The following is a 16,218-nucleotide window of genomic DNA, read 5'->3' as shown; positions in this document are numbered from 1 at the left end:
CTAGTTAGTAATGACTTTAAATCATGTATATTACTTTGAAATTTCAACTTGACTTTACTCTTGACTAGACCTGACTCGTGACTTGACTTGACTTGAGTCAACGTGACTCGGGTCGCCTCCAAAAACCGAGTGACTTGACTTGACCATTGTCACCTATGAAAATCAAGTGAATTGACTTGACTAGAGTAAAATGTGGAATGATTCGAGATGACTTGTGATTCGAAGGCAGTGGCTTAATCCCAACACTGCCTTCTTAGTGTTTTTATTCCAAGTATGCAAAAGTATCAGCAAAAACATAATAAAAATAGATGAATAGAAAGTATAGGAAATTATGAAAAGTGGTGCTATTGGGCAAGATGGCGTTCATCTTGGGTTGTGTTTAGCACAGGGTGTGGTAGGTGATCTTTCGTTGGTTCTGGGTGTGGTCGTCAATCAAATGCTTTCTTTTTCTTTCCCGGTGGTTTTGGAAGATTTGCTTATAAAATTTCCATATCTTTGTCAATTTCACGTTATTTACCAAAATTTATTGTGGGGCTTGTGTGTGTGGGGTGGGGGGGGTGGGGGTATTTTCTTTATTCATTGTTCAACGGAAGGATAAACGTGCATGTAATATGAGTTATGACAGAAAACGAAGATAGGAAAATTGCGAGTTTTGGAAAAGGTTTGCGTGATTGTGTAGCTTTATGTTATGATGTTAATGTATATAATTGCGTCTGGGAAGCGATATTCGCGCGTGCGTATGTTTTCTTCCTCTTCATCCTCTATCCCATTGCTGTCTTGCTTCCTGTGTGTTTGGGTGTAGCGATGTTCGTACGAGTTCAATTCTGTTTGTGACGTCATTGGCGTATTCGTTCTCAATGTCGAGCGATGCTTTCCAACGCCATATCATCTCTTTCATTTGCATGAAGGTTTCGAAGATTTGTTGCTTATGATGGCCGTCGTAGTGATTTCGGGACATGTCTTCACTCGTTAGGATGATATCAGCTCGGATTGTGTCCTCAAGGTCGGATTTGATGACGTCGAAGAGCTTTTTGATCACTGGGCATTTCGTGTAGATATGCTGCATCGTATCTGGGTTCTGCTTGCAGAATTTGCATTCGTTTTTGAGCGGTACGGATGTTCTTGTAGTCCATCCCATTTTGTTTTTACGCGCTCCTGTGAAGTATGCTTCATTAATAATACTGTATGATATTACACGTTGATAGTTGTTGATGTGGTGCTTGACATCATTGTCGTAGAGCCACGTTTGCTTCCAGTCTTGCAGCTCGTGCTCCTGATGTTGTGTTCTGTTCTTGATGAGGATGTTGTAGATCTCTTTTTGCGATAGCTCCTCGGTTGGTGTTTCTTCTTTCCTTAACGTCTCGTAGGACTGAAATATCGAACTGCATGATGTTATGTATTTGACGCCTTTCGTTATTCCGCGTGGTGGAGCTAATGTCTCACATGCATCAATGGCTCTAAGTCAAAACATGGAATGAAATCAGCTGATCGAGTGTTCTAATACCAGTTTTAATTCGATCGGACGTTGGAGATACAGCTAATATGTTTCACAATACAGACTGAGTCACTTATATTACTGGATAAAGCGAAAAAGAACGACATGGTAAAGTTTTACACCTGAATTTAGGAAGAATAGATGGATCTCCATGTTGCCGAATGGGGGAATATGCAAACCTAACCTAGCTTGATGTTGATTGTAGACCATGTGCTGCATTGGCATACCGTTTCACGCTTCTACCGTCCTCACATACAATACTACAGTCTTGGTATATCGATAGGAATTGAGGTTACCAACTCGAAATTGTGATGGCCTCTTGCTGAATGAGTGTGTTATGAAAGGTTTGGTCTGATGTGAAATCTTTTGAAATAGTAACATGACGTGATAGTCGATACCGGTAACCCCCGACTCCAGAAATCGCCCTCGACAAGAAAGAAGCGTTTATGTGTTCAATCAATATGCTCGAAAATGTAATCCTGGTACGTTTAGCGTGATATGTTTGGTGTGCCATGACGGTTCTCAGCGTCTTGCTTCACACCTGTGTGTATAGTATATAAGTATAGAGTCTTTAGTCTGCAGGTGACACCGATTCCATATTGGCTTACAGCTTATTTCAAACATGATTTTCGAGGTTCCCTGGAGTATCGATCGTCCGTTCCTGCCTCGCTCGAGAATGCAATTACTGAATATAAAATGATGCTACAATTCTGATCAAGTTCAACCTTGCCAAACAACCTTGTCAAACAGCCAGCTTACTGGATTGTTTATGACATTAGGTAACTGCTGTATACATGTAATTTCACGTCAACTGAACCAAGGAGAGATATGATCTCCATCAAGTTGCAGATTTTGCTGAAATTCGACTCATCAGCTTGTGAAAGGGTATAGTTGAGTAGATAGCTACCGTTATCCATTTTGAATGAAGTTTTCAAGTTTTCGCGTGATGAAAACAAGCTTTTTGTAGGAAGATCTGAACTTGTGTCTGCATAAATGACCCGAGAATGTTGTCATGTTGTGTAAATTGATACATTCAGCAAGCCAGTGTAAAAATATTTATCTTCAGTGCCCTGCCCCCCTTGTTAGCCCCCCCCCTTCCCTAACCCTAATATTCACCAACCCTAATCTTGGGATAACCCAACCCCAACTTTGACTCTAACCCACCTCCAATCCCCCTTTCCTCAAACCTTAATATCGAAACCTCAATAAACCGCACCTCCAATCCCAAACCCTTGTTTCCCCCTCCCATAACCCTAATTTCCACCAAGCCTACCATCCCCTCTCAAGCCCAAATATCCCTCTTCCCCCAATCCTAATACCCCTCAACCCAACCCTAATATCCGTCTCTGCAATGACAGAAAAAAACAACAATTCATTTTGACGTTTATAAATTTTTATTCGTGTTCATGGGAAACATTCATTGGTGATCATGGTGAACACTGTTCGATGTCTACCTACTATCGAAGAAGTACCAAAATTTTCCCTTCAGTATCAAGAGTTTCTTGTATTCTGTTATTAGACACCATCATTCGCTCTTAACTACTTCAATACGCTGTTTTGTGATTGTACTGTAACAGGTGATGTGAAACTAATTAAACTTCATCGTGGAGTGAGCACAAAATGGTTTCATTGTATTAATTTTGCGCAAAATCATGTTTTCTACACTCAGTGCTAGATACCGTACTAGATTCACTCCTAAAATGACATGAAAATCGGAGACCTAGTGGGTCACTGTGTTGTTGACTTGAAATGGAATTACCGATGGACGATGATGCTGGAGACGAAATCATGCTGGAAAAAGGTTTGCTCGTAATTACAGGCTTACATCTGGGCAAAATCGAATACCGGTAGGCCTACATGAGTGATTGTAGTCTGGCTTCACATCAAGTATTTGATAATCACTCATGATGACGATACAAGTATATGGAGTCTGGGAGACCTAAACGTTTGAGTATGTGTCCTACTTTTCATGCAACTATGAAACATAAGACCGGCTCTTCACCACATGATGATGACAAGGTATTTTTTGAAAATACTTTATTTGACTTCGTGACAATGTTGCAAATCGATCCAGCTACACAGAAATATCATTTACAATAATGTGCAAACTTTGTACACCATTTTTCGTATGTTGCGATACGACCAATCGAGGTTTCAGAAAATTGATGCAATTATAGCTTTTTGATGGAACTGGGCGTAAAGTTTCATTAGTCCAAAAAACCGACTCGAATAATTACAGTTACGGTAGGACTGTTCGATTCAGATTCGAGTATTAGTACGCAAATCACTGTGTCTTGGTCCTATAGATAATATGTGTCTCAATGTAAAATGATGCTGCGAAGTCTGATCAAGTTCAACCTTGAGCCGTGATCAATCCAGCGTAAGGGATTGTTTGTGCCATGAAAATAGATTTGGACTCCATCAAGTTTCAGATTTTGCAGAAGTTTGGTTCATAACGTAGTGAAATATATCTTGGTAAATATCAATTTATTTGCATGAATTACATACCATAAGTATAGTGTCCAAGTTATAGCATGATGAAAAGCAAGCTTTTAATGATCATACACTTGTGAAATTGAAAGGCTTTTCCAAGGCAAATTTGAAATTTCGTCTGTAATTGAGCTACTTGGACCTAAAAATCCTGTTCACTTTGCTATGGTATAAAGATTGGTCTATTCTGTCGTGTAAGAGATTAGGCCTAATAATGTTTGATGCTCGGCCCTAAATGTAGCTCGAGTGGGGGTCATTGTGTATAGAAATCAGTCAAGTGTGACAATATTATAGGATTCTCCCTCTCATTTCTGTCTACTTGGAAATTTTTGCCACCAATTGAAACATTCACCAACTATATTGATTAGCATCAATGTTATGAACTATCTCTAGACTCTCCCAGCTAATATTTCATTACTGTATTGTTCTTGAGTAGCAACAATGTTTGCTACCACCTTGACTCTGCTTGAAAATATTTCATTATTCTACTTGAGTGGCATTCATGTCGCCATCTATCTCAATCTGGGTGTCTACTGTATACATCCCTTATAATTATTATACCTTTTCTTACAGATGACATGGAACTGCCCCGAGATTTTATGCAATTCAACATTATTTGAAGACCAAAACAAAAAGTGAAATATTTAAGGGATATTTTTTAGGGGTTAATATATATCTTATTTTCAAGGTCACAATTTTTCATCATGTGCTTCCTAATACAAAAATGATGCAATGCCCAAGAGGTCTTTCTTCAGTTAGAATATTTCGGTACGTTGATCATAACATTATGTCTACCTATTTGTTTTATTTTACCGTTTATGATTCACAATGAGCAGACAATTAGCAGTTTACAATGGTAGGCCTATAAAGTAGGCCACAAGCTGTAAAATATCAAATGATAAGCTCAGCGACAGTGCAAAATCTACGATACAAACGAAATGCAGACGTCAGAAAAATTTTGGCTTCATGAACAATTTTGACTATTTTTGATCTAACGCTACAATTTAAAAAAATTTTGACATGTGAAAAAAAAAACGCTTTACTGGTCTAGTGTCTCTATATTGCCCTCACAATGTATATAGTCATCAGATCCATATCCATCGTATATTTCGTACTCTCCTCGGTCTCCTGTATGTACGGCATTCAGGTATTTCAATACATTGATGTCACGATTTTGCCATCTTCTATTCAGAGCGCCACCAATTCGTTGCACCGGCATGTGGAAGTGATGTACTTTCGTCCAATTCAAGACCCAGAAGAATCGACAAATTGTGTTGAAGCGCTGAACAGCAAGCAAATCGTATGTTGCTGCATCTATGCTTACTTTCAATCCAGGATTGCTGCTCTTCAACTGGACATGTAGGCCTACAAACTACTCGGCTTAAAAAATCTGTAGCCTACTCCTCATCCAAAACTCAAAACTATAACTGCACAGCACAGCCTTGCACAGCACGTGACCTAATGTTGAGTTAGTTTGCCATTTGTACGTGATCAAAATTAGGTCATTGATTGCTGCAAGCGCAGCAATCCTCGCTAATTCATCGCGTCGATGACAGGCCTTAACAATAGCATATTCAATTGACCATGTGCGCAAGATATAATCACTTGCGTAATCAGTCGCATCTTCAACAGACTTGGTGCGCAAGACATGATTGTTAACCTGAGCAATCGCATGTGTAATAGGCCTCGTGCGCAAGATGTCATGTCGCTGGCCTGAACTATCACGCCGCAGGCCTCGCAGGCTTTGGCTTCAATCTACTATTGTTTAGAGACAATGCCGTTGATTTTATATTTATTAGCGATCGTTATGTCATGATTGTTCAACAGTGTCATCCCAAAAGATAATGACATGGTCAACTAAAGCAACTTTTGATGTACTGCGAATGCAGGGTGCGTACTATACATTGGTACAGGTTTTTTCCCAGAATTTGCATGCTATTTTAAAGGGTGCGTATTATAAATGGGGGCGTACAATACTTGGAAAATTACGGTAATAGATATACCGATATAAAGATGGTCGGTATCTACCATATCAAACATAATTTTAAACTCTAATATTATTCTTGATTTAGGCTTGAGATTCAAGGATTCTAGGAACTGAAGATTTGTAGAAATTCGGTACTGTAACCAAATCCATTTCTTTATTGCCCACACTATCTGTATAGCCCGTATCTGCATTACGACTTTGCTTTCAGGCTTGTATTCATGTATTTGAATACATTCTTGTAACGTTTTCGACATCTTCTATTCAGATCACCATCAATCATTCCGCCATCAGCATGTGCGGGGGAACTTTTGAATCTGAAGGTGGCACAGCAGTGTGACCACGTATATGAATAACGATACCAGTACGGGTGTGAAAAACCACCTTCAAGTCCATTTTTCATAAAACTCGGTGCGCACTGTTTTGCCTTCTCCGAATTGGGTTTCAATGTCACGGACTTGCTCCTAATGGTGACTAAAAGGAAACTCCAACAGTGCAGTCAAAGGACTATAGTGTGGCCTGTGAACATTTACTGCCTTGAAGGATTATTGAATGGAAATGTTTCGCTCGACGTTTGCTTAAAATGTGATGGACACTTTATTTGCATTTTTCAATCTACTTATAATGGCTTCGTTGGCCGGATGAAATCGTGTGACGGGCCGTATATTTGACACGCTTGATATACACCAAATGACGACACATGTTTTCTGGTTCACAAAAAATTATTCTGAAATGCGCCACTACAATTACTCACTTACGCAACTAGACTTCGAATTACTTTTGCCAAAAAAACAAATAGAACTGGAACTACTGAATAACCACAAGTTAGTTGCGTGTAAACTAACTTGATTATTTGTTTTTACAAGTGTGACTGTAAACTTATGGGTGACCGCCATTTTAGAGCGAGACCCCGGATGGGAATGAGCTTTGAGCATATCAAGCTGTGAGCAGAACCGAAGTGTAAAGGTTGCTCATCCAACAGAAGAAGAAAAATAATAATTAGGAAAGGGACAAGATGAAATTTCATCGTGGCAGATCAAGGCTCGTACGACCAGGTACGTGTGGGGGTCGATATACAGAACAAAATTTTCACCATAGAGGTGGTGACGTACTCTTGGCGAGTGGTTGGCAATTTTTTCAAGTGGAAATAAATGGAAATAAAACCAGCATTTACATTCAACCACATATTGTTTTCTGTAATGTTTTCTGTTTCGAGTAATGTTGCAGCTGCAATTACAAGGAAATGTGGATATACAAAAGTATTCTAAAATGATTGTTTTCAGTGGTATTGCGCTCTAAATATGAAATGGCCTTCAATTGAAAATAAAATGAGAAAAAAAATTTCGATCGCTGATATTTTCTTCAAAGAGCCACCGTACTGCAAATAAATTTTTTCCATAACACCGTGTTCCACTCCAGTTTTATCCATGCTTCCACGGCTGCGCAAATCTATTCATCTGTGTGTTGAACAACTCTAAGGTACTGTCTCCTTGCTGCTGAGCCATGGGTAAATGATGCCAATGCCAAATGTGCCTCTCTTCCAGACCACTACGACAGGTTGTGAGCTCATAAATACGGTAACATATCACAGCTTGAAAATCACCTCTGTATTAATACCTCAATATACCTCAATATACAATCATTGGCATCTCGGTATAGTCCGACACCCTGCCAAATATGATATAATCCAACATGCTTCTGACACAAATCCAACTGGTTGAAGTTTCCGTCAGGCGCAGTCCTGTTAAGAACCACCATCTTGATTTTGATTCTTGGGTTTATTTTCAAAGGGCTGCAACTTTGGTGTGGGTTAAACTCTATTTTACGTTCAGATGTACATAGAATGTACGGTTGAAATTTTACGAATTTTTTTCTGGCAAGTCTTCTTCGACATAACTAATAAAAATCTTCTGAAACGATTTGTAGGGTATAGGCTGCTTTAAATAGTTTGATATAAATATCACAGCATTGAAAATTGTGTTGTCATGGTAAGTCAAAAGTAGGTCATCAACTCTGTCATGACACGATTAGGGCTGGGCACGATGATTCGAGAACTCGAGTCTGAATGGCGCATTAATTTCAATGATTCGAGTCGAGTAGTAAAAACGATTTTTTCGAGTATTGAAATTATAGGTTTCTCACCACTGAAAGTTAATTTATCAACAAGAATTATAGTTGTGATACTTAATTTCACTTTCGAAGCCTCGAAACCTTATTGGCGGTATTGTAGCATATGGAATATTTAATACAAACCTACGAAGGTTACTGGACGAAGCCCATTTCCGAAGTTATCATTATCACACAACATTGTCACCGAGTGGAATGAAATCGGTATGATCGAAAAGTATACTAAAGCATATTTCATGAGATGGCTAACAGGCAACATATTCCAATCTTTGTGGTGGCAAAAACGGTAGGACATCGTAATGAGTGATACTAGATTACTTGATATGGCTCGAAGCATATTTCGTGAATCAGAATCTGCTCATTCAGGAACTCGATTTTTCTCAGCCCTAGACACGATGCAGAAAGATACGTAACGAATTTCTAAATCACCTCAAAATTTGATGTGTATTTTCTCACAAGAGGACTAGCCTACAACTTGTTGCATTTTCAGATTGAGATGTGAAATTGTAATATATTAGGCAGACCTGCAGTCCATGGCATGGCACGATATCATAAACTTCCGGGTAACACATTTTGGCAAAGAAACGTTCAGATTCCGATACATTTGTATCTTGTTGAATCATCATAATTTCTAAGCGATATTGTTCCCGTATGACTCCTAATCGACCAGTGGTTCTCAAGCTTTTTAGCTATTTTAACGGCTATCATCCATCAACTTGTAAAGTTTGCATTCAATGTTACAACTTGAAGTTTACTGTGAAAATTATTACTTGAGTAGCATCTGACTATATTTTAATTCCTGAAAATTTTCAGTACGGTACCATATTTGAACTGCATGATGAACTTCTTGTTGTGTTTTGAGACAACACACAAGCCAAATTTGAGATCAAACTACTTCTCTCACAATTTGAATTTTGAAAAGTTTTAATTGGATTTAGGATGAGTTGCATCACTTATTTTAGTGAATGACTGCCCCCTGTGTCACAGTATTTGAAAATAGTTTTTAAGATGCAACTTGTGTATTGTGTGTTGGTGTCATGAATCATTTTGCCTTAGTCCTGAAGCTACGTCGAAATTATCAACCTTCGATTAACCAATTACCACTAGTAGAAAATTGCAATGCTCACTACATTGACCAACTGTGTCTGTATGTGTAGGAAATCAAGCCGCTGAATGTCTCAGCACAATAGAATGGAAGAAACGTGGATCGATAGAAGAGGCAAAACAGGCCAAACTGAAAAATCCAAACGTCTCTTTCTCTACTTCTGAACTTTGTGTTCGCAAATTCCTAGAAGTGTCGTCGATAAAAGTTGAAGGTATGTCAACATCACAACTGTTAGCATTTTTTGTAATGACCTTGGAGCAGTTGTTCCTAACCGGTCTTCACACGACAACCCCACGGGTTGCTATGAGCCAGACTTGGACAACTGGATCATTTGCAGACTTTTCAAATCAGCTTGGAATTAGAATGCTAGCTGAAAAGTTTTGACAAATCATGCTAGAATTATAATTCTAACTACACAGTTTTTTTTTAATTAGAATAGAATTAAAGTAATAGCTACACAGTTTTAACAAAGTAGATTGGAATCAGAATTACTGAATTCGCAAAAAGTTGAGCATGTAATCAAGTTCAATTCATATCAAATCAGACCTCATTCTGATCAGCATGGGAATGACAAATGTCTGCATGCCAACCTTGACTCGTTTCGCATTATACATTTCTCTTGTAGCATTTTTCGAAAAACCAGAGATTAGATCAGAGTTATAGTTAGAGCAATGAAACATTTCACAAACTATAGTAGAATGAAATTTCAGACATTTTGCTGTAATCCGTGTAATTAGACAACTAGAATTATCTAGTTGTCCAAGCCATGCTGAGCCAGTCTCAGGGTTCACGTTAGGCTAGGTCAAAACACACACCCGACTCATACAACAGAAGTCACTATGATTTACAGTGCCAGTAAATTAGAGTGAAATACCAGCAATCTAATTGTGATCTACTTTGTGAAATGATCTTCAGTTCTAATTGTAATCTAATTTGTGAAATGTTCATATGCTCTCATTTTAATTCTAATCTAATTTATAGTTCTCCTGAAAATACCTGTTTGTCCGAGGCATTTTGCGACGAGGTAACAAGAATATCCCTCGCGCAGGGAAATCGATTGCCAAGCCGCCGTCGCCTTACTTACATCGTAAAGTCATAGTAGGTATTGTTGAGTGGAAGTAGAAATAGAAACGTCTAAAAATTTCCCGATTGAGTGGTCTAAAAAAGTAGATTCAGTAAAGGTGTCACTTATAATATGTAGAAGTAAATTTTGCAATTTCAGATACATCCCCGCGAGAAACGTGAAATGAAATGACCGAATCTTCAACTTTCAAAACTAAAGTTGGTATCGGTGATGTTGGTTTGTTTCTCTTGGTGTCATGCCAATTTCCCTCATAGAAGCCATGCAAGATTATCCTCTAACTATTTTTCCATGTTCCACTCCAGTTGCCGCTTTGCTGCACGAAGCTATTCATCTGTGTTTTGAACAACTGTAGTTCATGAGCCATGAGTGAATGAAACAAAATGCCCAATTTCTCTCTCTCTTCTGCGTAAAACCATTACAACAGCCCGTGCTTTCACAAACACGCTGACAGATCACAGCTTGAAAATTTCCTTTATGGATAGCTATGCCTCAATATACAAGCGTTGGCATCTCAGTATCTGTCCGACCCACTGGGAAATATGATGAAGTGAAGGAAATTTTAGGATAGTTAAGACACGAATCTACCTGGCTTGAACAACATCGAGTCATTGCTTGGGGTCACGACCCGCAATTTGCCGATCACTGATCAATAATCGTCATTCAAAAATCAAAATGAACTCAATGTGTGTAAGCGGACAAGTGCGTGGAAGTCGAAAGCAAATATACAAAGTCGACTTTAGTGAGAAACTTGATGCTTTCTTTTTGATATTAAATGCATTGTACGTATGGTGATAAGATGCATATTCATTGTTTAACAGCACGTTTTTTTATATTGCAATATGTTGCTGTCACTTGGACATCTTGTATTCAGATCTCCATGAATTCCGCCATTGACATGTGCAAGGGATGTGCTCTCGTCCAATTCAAGACCTCACTCCCGAATAAGTGACAAATTGTATCGACACGCTGAATGGTAATGAAAACGTGGGTAGATACGTCCATGCTTACTTTTAAACCACTATTCGGCGCCGTAACCCGACTTTTACAAACTAGTGGATTTCCAAAATCTGTACTCACTTTGTAAAGCTTGCAACTTCAATCAGATCTAGAACTAACAACCTTTGAAAATCTGATACCTTACCAACTAAAACACAACTAACTAATAACTGATAGTAATACGAACCAATGAATTACAAAGTAAGTAAGAAGTATTGGAGATAGAATCGGCTTCTCAACAGGACGGGGTTTCGAGCTTGAAACATGAGTTCTGACGCTTAAAACCCATCCTCAGCCTGTCAGTAGCCATGATTCTGAGCTAGCAATGGCTGCAAGGTAGGGGTTCTCAAAATAACTTTTTTTTTTCAAATTTCATCGACCTGATTGTCAAATCGTCAGGTCACCTAATTTCAGTGCATGAAGTCTACTCTATTTGAAAATTATCTCACCATCGCTGTAATGTGTCTATTTCAATGAAGTGGAATAATTTCCAGCTAATCCGCGTCATATCTTTTTTTCGTTTACATGCGATGTCTTCATCCAAACTCCACTATAGTCCCTTGTCAAGCTCAAAACAAGTGGAAAAGACATCCCTGCCTCTTCAGACATACCTGGAACACGATTTTTGGCCATTTCGGTCTGACGAAATTGGCAACCGTAAATACTATTATTTAAAAATTAGCAAAATTTCAATTTTAATGGCCTCCGCATCTACTGGTTGGAATTGGGTCAAATTTGGTGTGCAACATTTTTTTAAGGTAACTCGATTATTTGACAATAAAGCCGACAAAATTTGAAAAAAAAGTCCTTTTTACACCCTTATTGTACAAGTCTGACTGTGAAGAGCTTCTTGGAGGTACAGAACTTCAATATACAATTGAATACTCATAACTCATAACTCATCCGCTTAAGATTGATGCTGATCGATCAAAGGCCATTAATTCTGCCATCGGCGAACATCTGTTAGATCAGTGGTTCCCAACCTGTGGTACGCGTACCACTAGTGGTACGCGAAGGTCTTCCTGGTGGTACGCGAGTAGATTCTGTTTTTTTTTCGACCGAAGGGAGTTATTAGTTCAGATGGGGTTGACTTTAAGTCGTCGTCGTTGTGGGTAGGGGCAATCCCACCAGTGACGATGTACGGCAGGGATTGTCAACCTGCGGCTGTTGAAGGGAATTTGTGCGCCTATATCTATATTTCTCGATTTTAATATGGTAGGGCCCTTTGCAATTAGAGCCCCCCATTTCAAATTCGAAGAGTAGGGGAATATGATGCGCCCCATATACAAATACCAACTCGGAATCGTGTACACCTCACTATATACCGACAATCCTGATGGGATGTCAAGAAATAACCGCATGTAGCACAGTGACTAATAACAATTGGTCCACCCGAAGATGCATCATCAACTAAATTTTCGAAAACATCCCCTCCATCAACTCTACCGGTCAATCTGACCACATCCATGGGCTGAGAAAGGTTAAATGTTTGATAGTAATATGTAAAACTACTTATATTATTCACGAAATCCAGTAGTAAATCTGAAAAAATACGCGCCTCGCGCGGCAATTCCTGCTATCTCATAACCTCACCATTGACCCCATATCGATTTCGGTGCGTATAGCAACCCTATGTCATTAAATAGATTAGTCCGCAGCTCACCGGAAATGAGTAGTTCAAATGCGGCCATGAATGGCAAAAAGGTTGGCCACCCCTGCCCTACGGGAAGAGATCTAGTCGTAAAGCATTGGGATTCTTACTTAACCAAATTCCGTTTTAATATAACTGACCACAAGAATTCCTAATGGATCCACTACAGAAATCGTATACTGCACCTTAAAATGGGCAGTTTATTTTCTGTTTCGCTGCCTTCGGCAGCTCAACCCGGTAGTAACATTTTTGACCACCTTCGGCGCGCATAACTTATGTAGGTGGTACGCGAGCACTACATGAAACCTCGAAATGGTACGCGGGTGGAAAAAGGTTGGGAACCACTGTGTTAGATGATCCGATTTGTGCGAATAATTATCGAGACAACAGATTTCGAATCGTTGAGCGAGGCCGTTCACAATTCCATTTGTGTCGACTTTTATCAAAATACACCAACCAAAACTCTGTCAACAAAAGGAGTTCGTGTACCACCTAAAAATAGTACATTGAACGCTCTCTCATTCACGAAATTTCATGCTGGTGACGTCATATTTTGTGATACGATTGTTGATATACAATGTTCTTTCCATTTCTCTACTAGTTGCTGACAATTACCCCTGACGAGTGTCAGCCGAAAATATTCGGGTTCATTTCAATATGAATATACTATTCAAGTCTGACGGTGAACATATTTGTGACTTTGTGGCTACCATTGCAGGGCAACAACCCGGACGGGAATGCCATTCGAGTTAATCAAGCTGTGAGCAGACGTGAAAGGGATGATCAATCAACAGAAGAAGTGAAACAATGAGAAAGATGGCAAGAGGGATTTGTATCTCGACAGGGACGGTCTCTTACGACCAGGTATGTGCGGTCTAATATTCAGCAACAAAATTGTCAGTATTGTGGGGCTGACCTACTCGAGACCATCGGTTGGCAGCTTCTTAATAGGCGAGCCCAATTAAAACGAAAATAAAACTAGCATTTACATGCGACCTGATTTTGTTTTCTGATACGCAAAAAATGTTTAAGTATTACTGAAGCACCACTTATTGAGAAATGTTGTCGTACAAAAATATTCCAAAAAAATTCTTTTCAAGGGTTATGCGCCCTAAAATGATGCTGCATCAAATTAAACATAAAATTGTGATAAAATTTTAGGTTGTAGCCATTTTCTTCAGAAAACTACCATAATGGGACAGCAAATAAATGATATCTCAATACCGCCATGTTCCACTCTAGTTGCCTCTATGCTGCGAGAAGCTATCCATCTGTGTCTGGCACTACTCTATTGTAGTATCGTGTAGTGAGCCATGGGGATGCGAAGCAAAATATGCCATGTCTGTCTCTTCCGCCAGCAGTGTTGGGATCACGTTACTCCCTTCAAGTCACAAGTCATCTCGATTCATTGCACATGTGTGACTTCAGTCAGTCAAGTCAATTTTTGGAGGTGACTTGAGTCAAGTCTAGACACAATTCAAGTCAATATGTCTTTGCAAGGCATCACATTGCATTTTGGTAGCTGTTAAAAATTCAGATTGAGTCTCTATTTATTTTAAATCGAGAAACGAATATAGAGATAAATACGCATGCAAACATGCATTTCATAGCTCCCGAATGCATAGTACTGTTGAACTATGAAACTGTTGTATAACCGCAGTTATAATTTATCCGATAAAAGAGAGAATAGAGCACAAAACCCGAGATAGCAGAAACAAATTGATATCATGCATTACCTAACTACATATACACGAGATTCAAATTAAGCCTACGCCAATACCTGACTACTAATATAAACTTGTAAACTACCGGTATATTGTTTGTCAAATCGTCAGGTCACCTAATTTCAGCGCGTAAAGTAGGCCTACTCTATTTGAAAATAATCTCATCATCTTTTGAAAGGTGTCTATTTCTACGAAGTGGACCAATTTCCAGCTAATCCATGTCATATCTTTTTTTTCGTTCACTGGCGATGTCTCCACCAAACTCCACCATGGGCCCTTGTCAAGATCAAAACAAGTGGAAAAGACATCTCCGCCTCTTCAGGCATACCTGGAACAGGATTTTTGGTCATGTCGGAGAGACGAAATTGGTCACCGTAAATACTACTATTTATAAAATGAGCAAAATTTCAATTTGACTGACCTCGACATCTACTGGTTTGAATTGAGTCAAATTTGTTGTGCAACGTTTTTTCAAGATAACCTGACGATTTGACAATTTAGGCGATGAAAATTTGAAAAAAAGTTTTGTTTTTAACACCTATTGTACAAGTCTGTCTGTAAACATATTTGCGACTTTGTGACTACCATTGCAGGGCAACAACCGTGGCGGGAATGAGATTCGAGTTAATAAAGCTGTGAGCAGACGTGAAAGGATGATAAATCAACAGAAGAAGTAATAGAATGAGAAGGATGGCAAGGGGAATTTGTATCTTGGCGGAAAAGTTTTTGTTCGACCAGGTATGTGCGGGCTAATATTTAGCACAAACTCGTCAGCATCATGGTGCTGACCTACTCTAGTTCAGTAAAACGCACTATCATTGAATGAATGAGATTCGTCGCTCTCACAAGTCACACCAGCGTATCGAGAACAATCCGAACATTTAGTAAAGTATACAGCGATTTATAGAGACACCGATTTCCCGATGACTTGACTTGATTTTGCTTCGAGTCACGAGTCAATCGGCATTTCTGTAACACCGAGTCAAGTCATTTTTGAAAAGTGACTCGGTTCATCTCAAAACTGTCTGCCAGACCACTTCAACATGCTGCGCGGGCGTATCTCAGCTTGAAACTTGCCGCTAACAATACCTTCGCCTCGATATAGAACCGTCGGTATCTGTCCCACCGACTGACAAATATGATAAGGTGAAGGCAATTTTGAGCTAGCTTCAGACACAAATACACCCGCTTGAACTTAAAATTTGTTTGTGGCAAGTGTGTGTAAGTAGACGGCAAATGTCAAAAAGTTGGAATTGAATGAGAAACTTGTTGCTTCCTTTTTGATATCAAGTGCGTTGAACGTATGGTCATCAGATCTCAGATGCTTGTACATCCTTTTCCTGCATATGTTCATATAACTCAATACGTTGCTGTCACACTCTTGACATCTTCTATTCAGATTGCCATCAATTCCGCCACTAACATGTTCAATGGATGTGCTCTTGTTCGATTCATGACTTCACCTCTGACTAAGTGGCAAATTGTATCAACTTGCTGAAATGTAAGGAAAACGTGAGTAGACTTGTTCATACTTACCGTACTGTAACCAGAATTGAATAAAC

The 16,218-nt window shown here is 39.1% G+C and overlaps 3 protein-coding genes across 11 annotated transcripts in view; all 3 read left to right on the top strand.

Annotated features, from left to right (window-relative positions):
- Positions 1-16,218, top strand: part of LOC145445491 (uncharacterized) — a 193,265-nt gene that overhangs the window by 66,328 nt on the left and 110,719 nt on the right. The gene's annotated exons all lie outside the window — the stretch shown is intronic.
- The window catches only part of LOC145450326 (uncharacterized), a 198,565-nt gene that overhangs the window by 109,627 nt on the left and 72,720 nt on the right, over positions 1-16,218 (top strand). The gene's annotated exons all lie outside the window — the stretch shown is intronic.
- Positions 1,390-11,959, top strand: LOC145439681 (uncharacterized). 9 transcript variants are annotated; one of them, XM_080317277.1, is made up of 4 exons: positions 1,390-6,333; positions 6,871-7,024; positions 9,254-9,412; positions 11,157-11,959. In XM_080317277.1, the coding sequence occupies exons 2-4, from the start codon at positions 6,985-6,987 to the stop codon at positions 11,177-11,179; spliced, it is 222 nt and encodes a 73-aa protein (XP_080173403.1). In that variant the 5' UTR covers positions 1,390-6,333; positions 6,871-6,984; the 3' UTR covers positions 11,180-11,959. The 9 variants fall into 9 exon arrangements, 7 of the variants coding, with proteins under 7 accessions (XP_080173403.1, XP_080173399.1, XP_080173391.1 ...); XM_080317273.1 differs by lacking the exon at positions 11,157-11,959 and adding an exon at positions 10,424-10,566; XM_080317265.1 differs by lacking the exon at positions 11,157-11,959 and having other exon boundaries at positions 1,390-4,753; positions 5,178-5,285; positions 9,254-10,410.

Source organism: Botryllus schlosseri, chromosome 1 (genome assembly GCF_051294905.1).
Source record: "Botryllus schlosseri isolate E-star chromosome 1, Bs_hap1, whole genome shotgun sequence".
In the NCBI taxonomy this organism is placed as follows: domain Eukaryota; kingdom Metazoa; phylum Chordata; class Ascidiacea; order Stolidobranchia; family Styelidae; genus Botryllus; species Botryllus schlosseri.
The sequence above is the reverse complement of the archived record's forward strand: the minus strand, read 5'-3'. Positions and strand labels throughout refer to the sequence as shown.

Bases quoted from the DNA above. Each gene is read 5' to 3' on its own strand.
- LOC145439681 (XM_080317265.1), top strand. From the start codon at position 6,985: ATGAAATTTCATCGTGGCAGATCAAGGCTCGTACGACCAG. The intron at 7,025-9,253 runs GTACGTGTGGGG...CTGTATGTGTAG, and splicing joins ATCAAGGCTCGTACGACCAG to GAAATCAAGCCGCTGAATGT.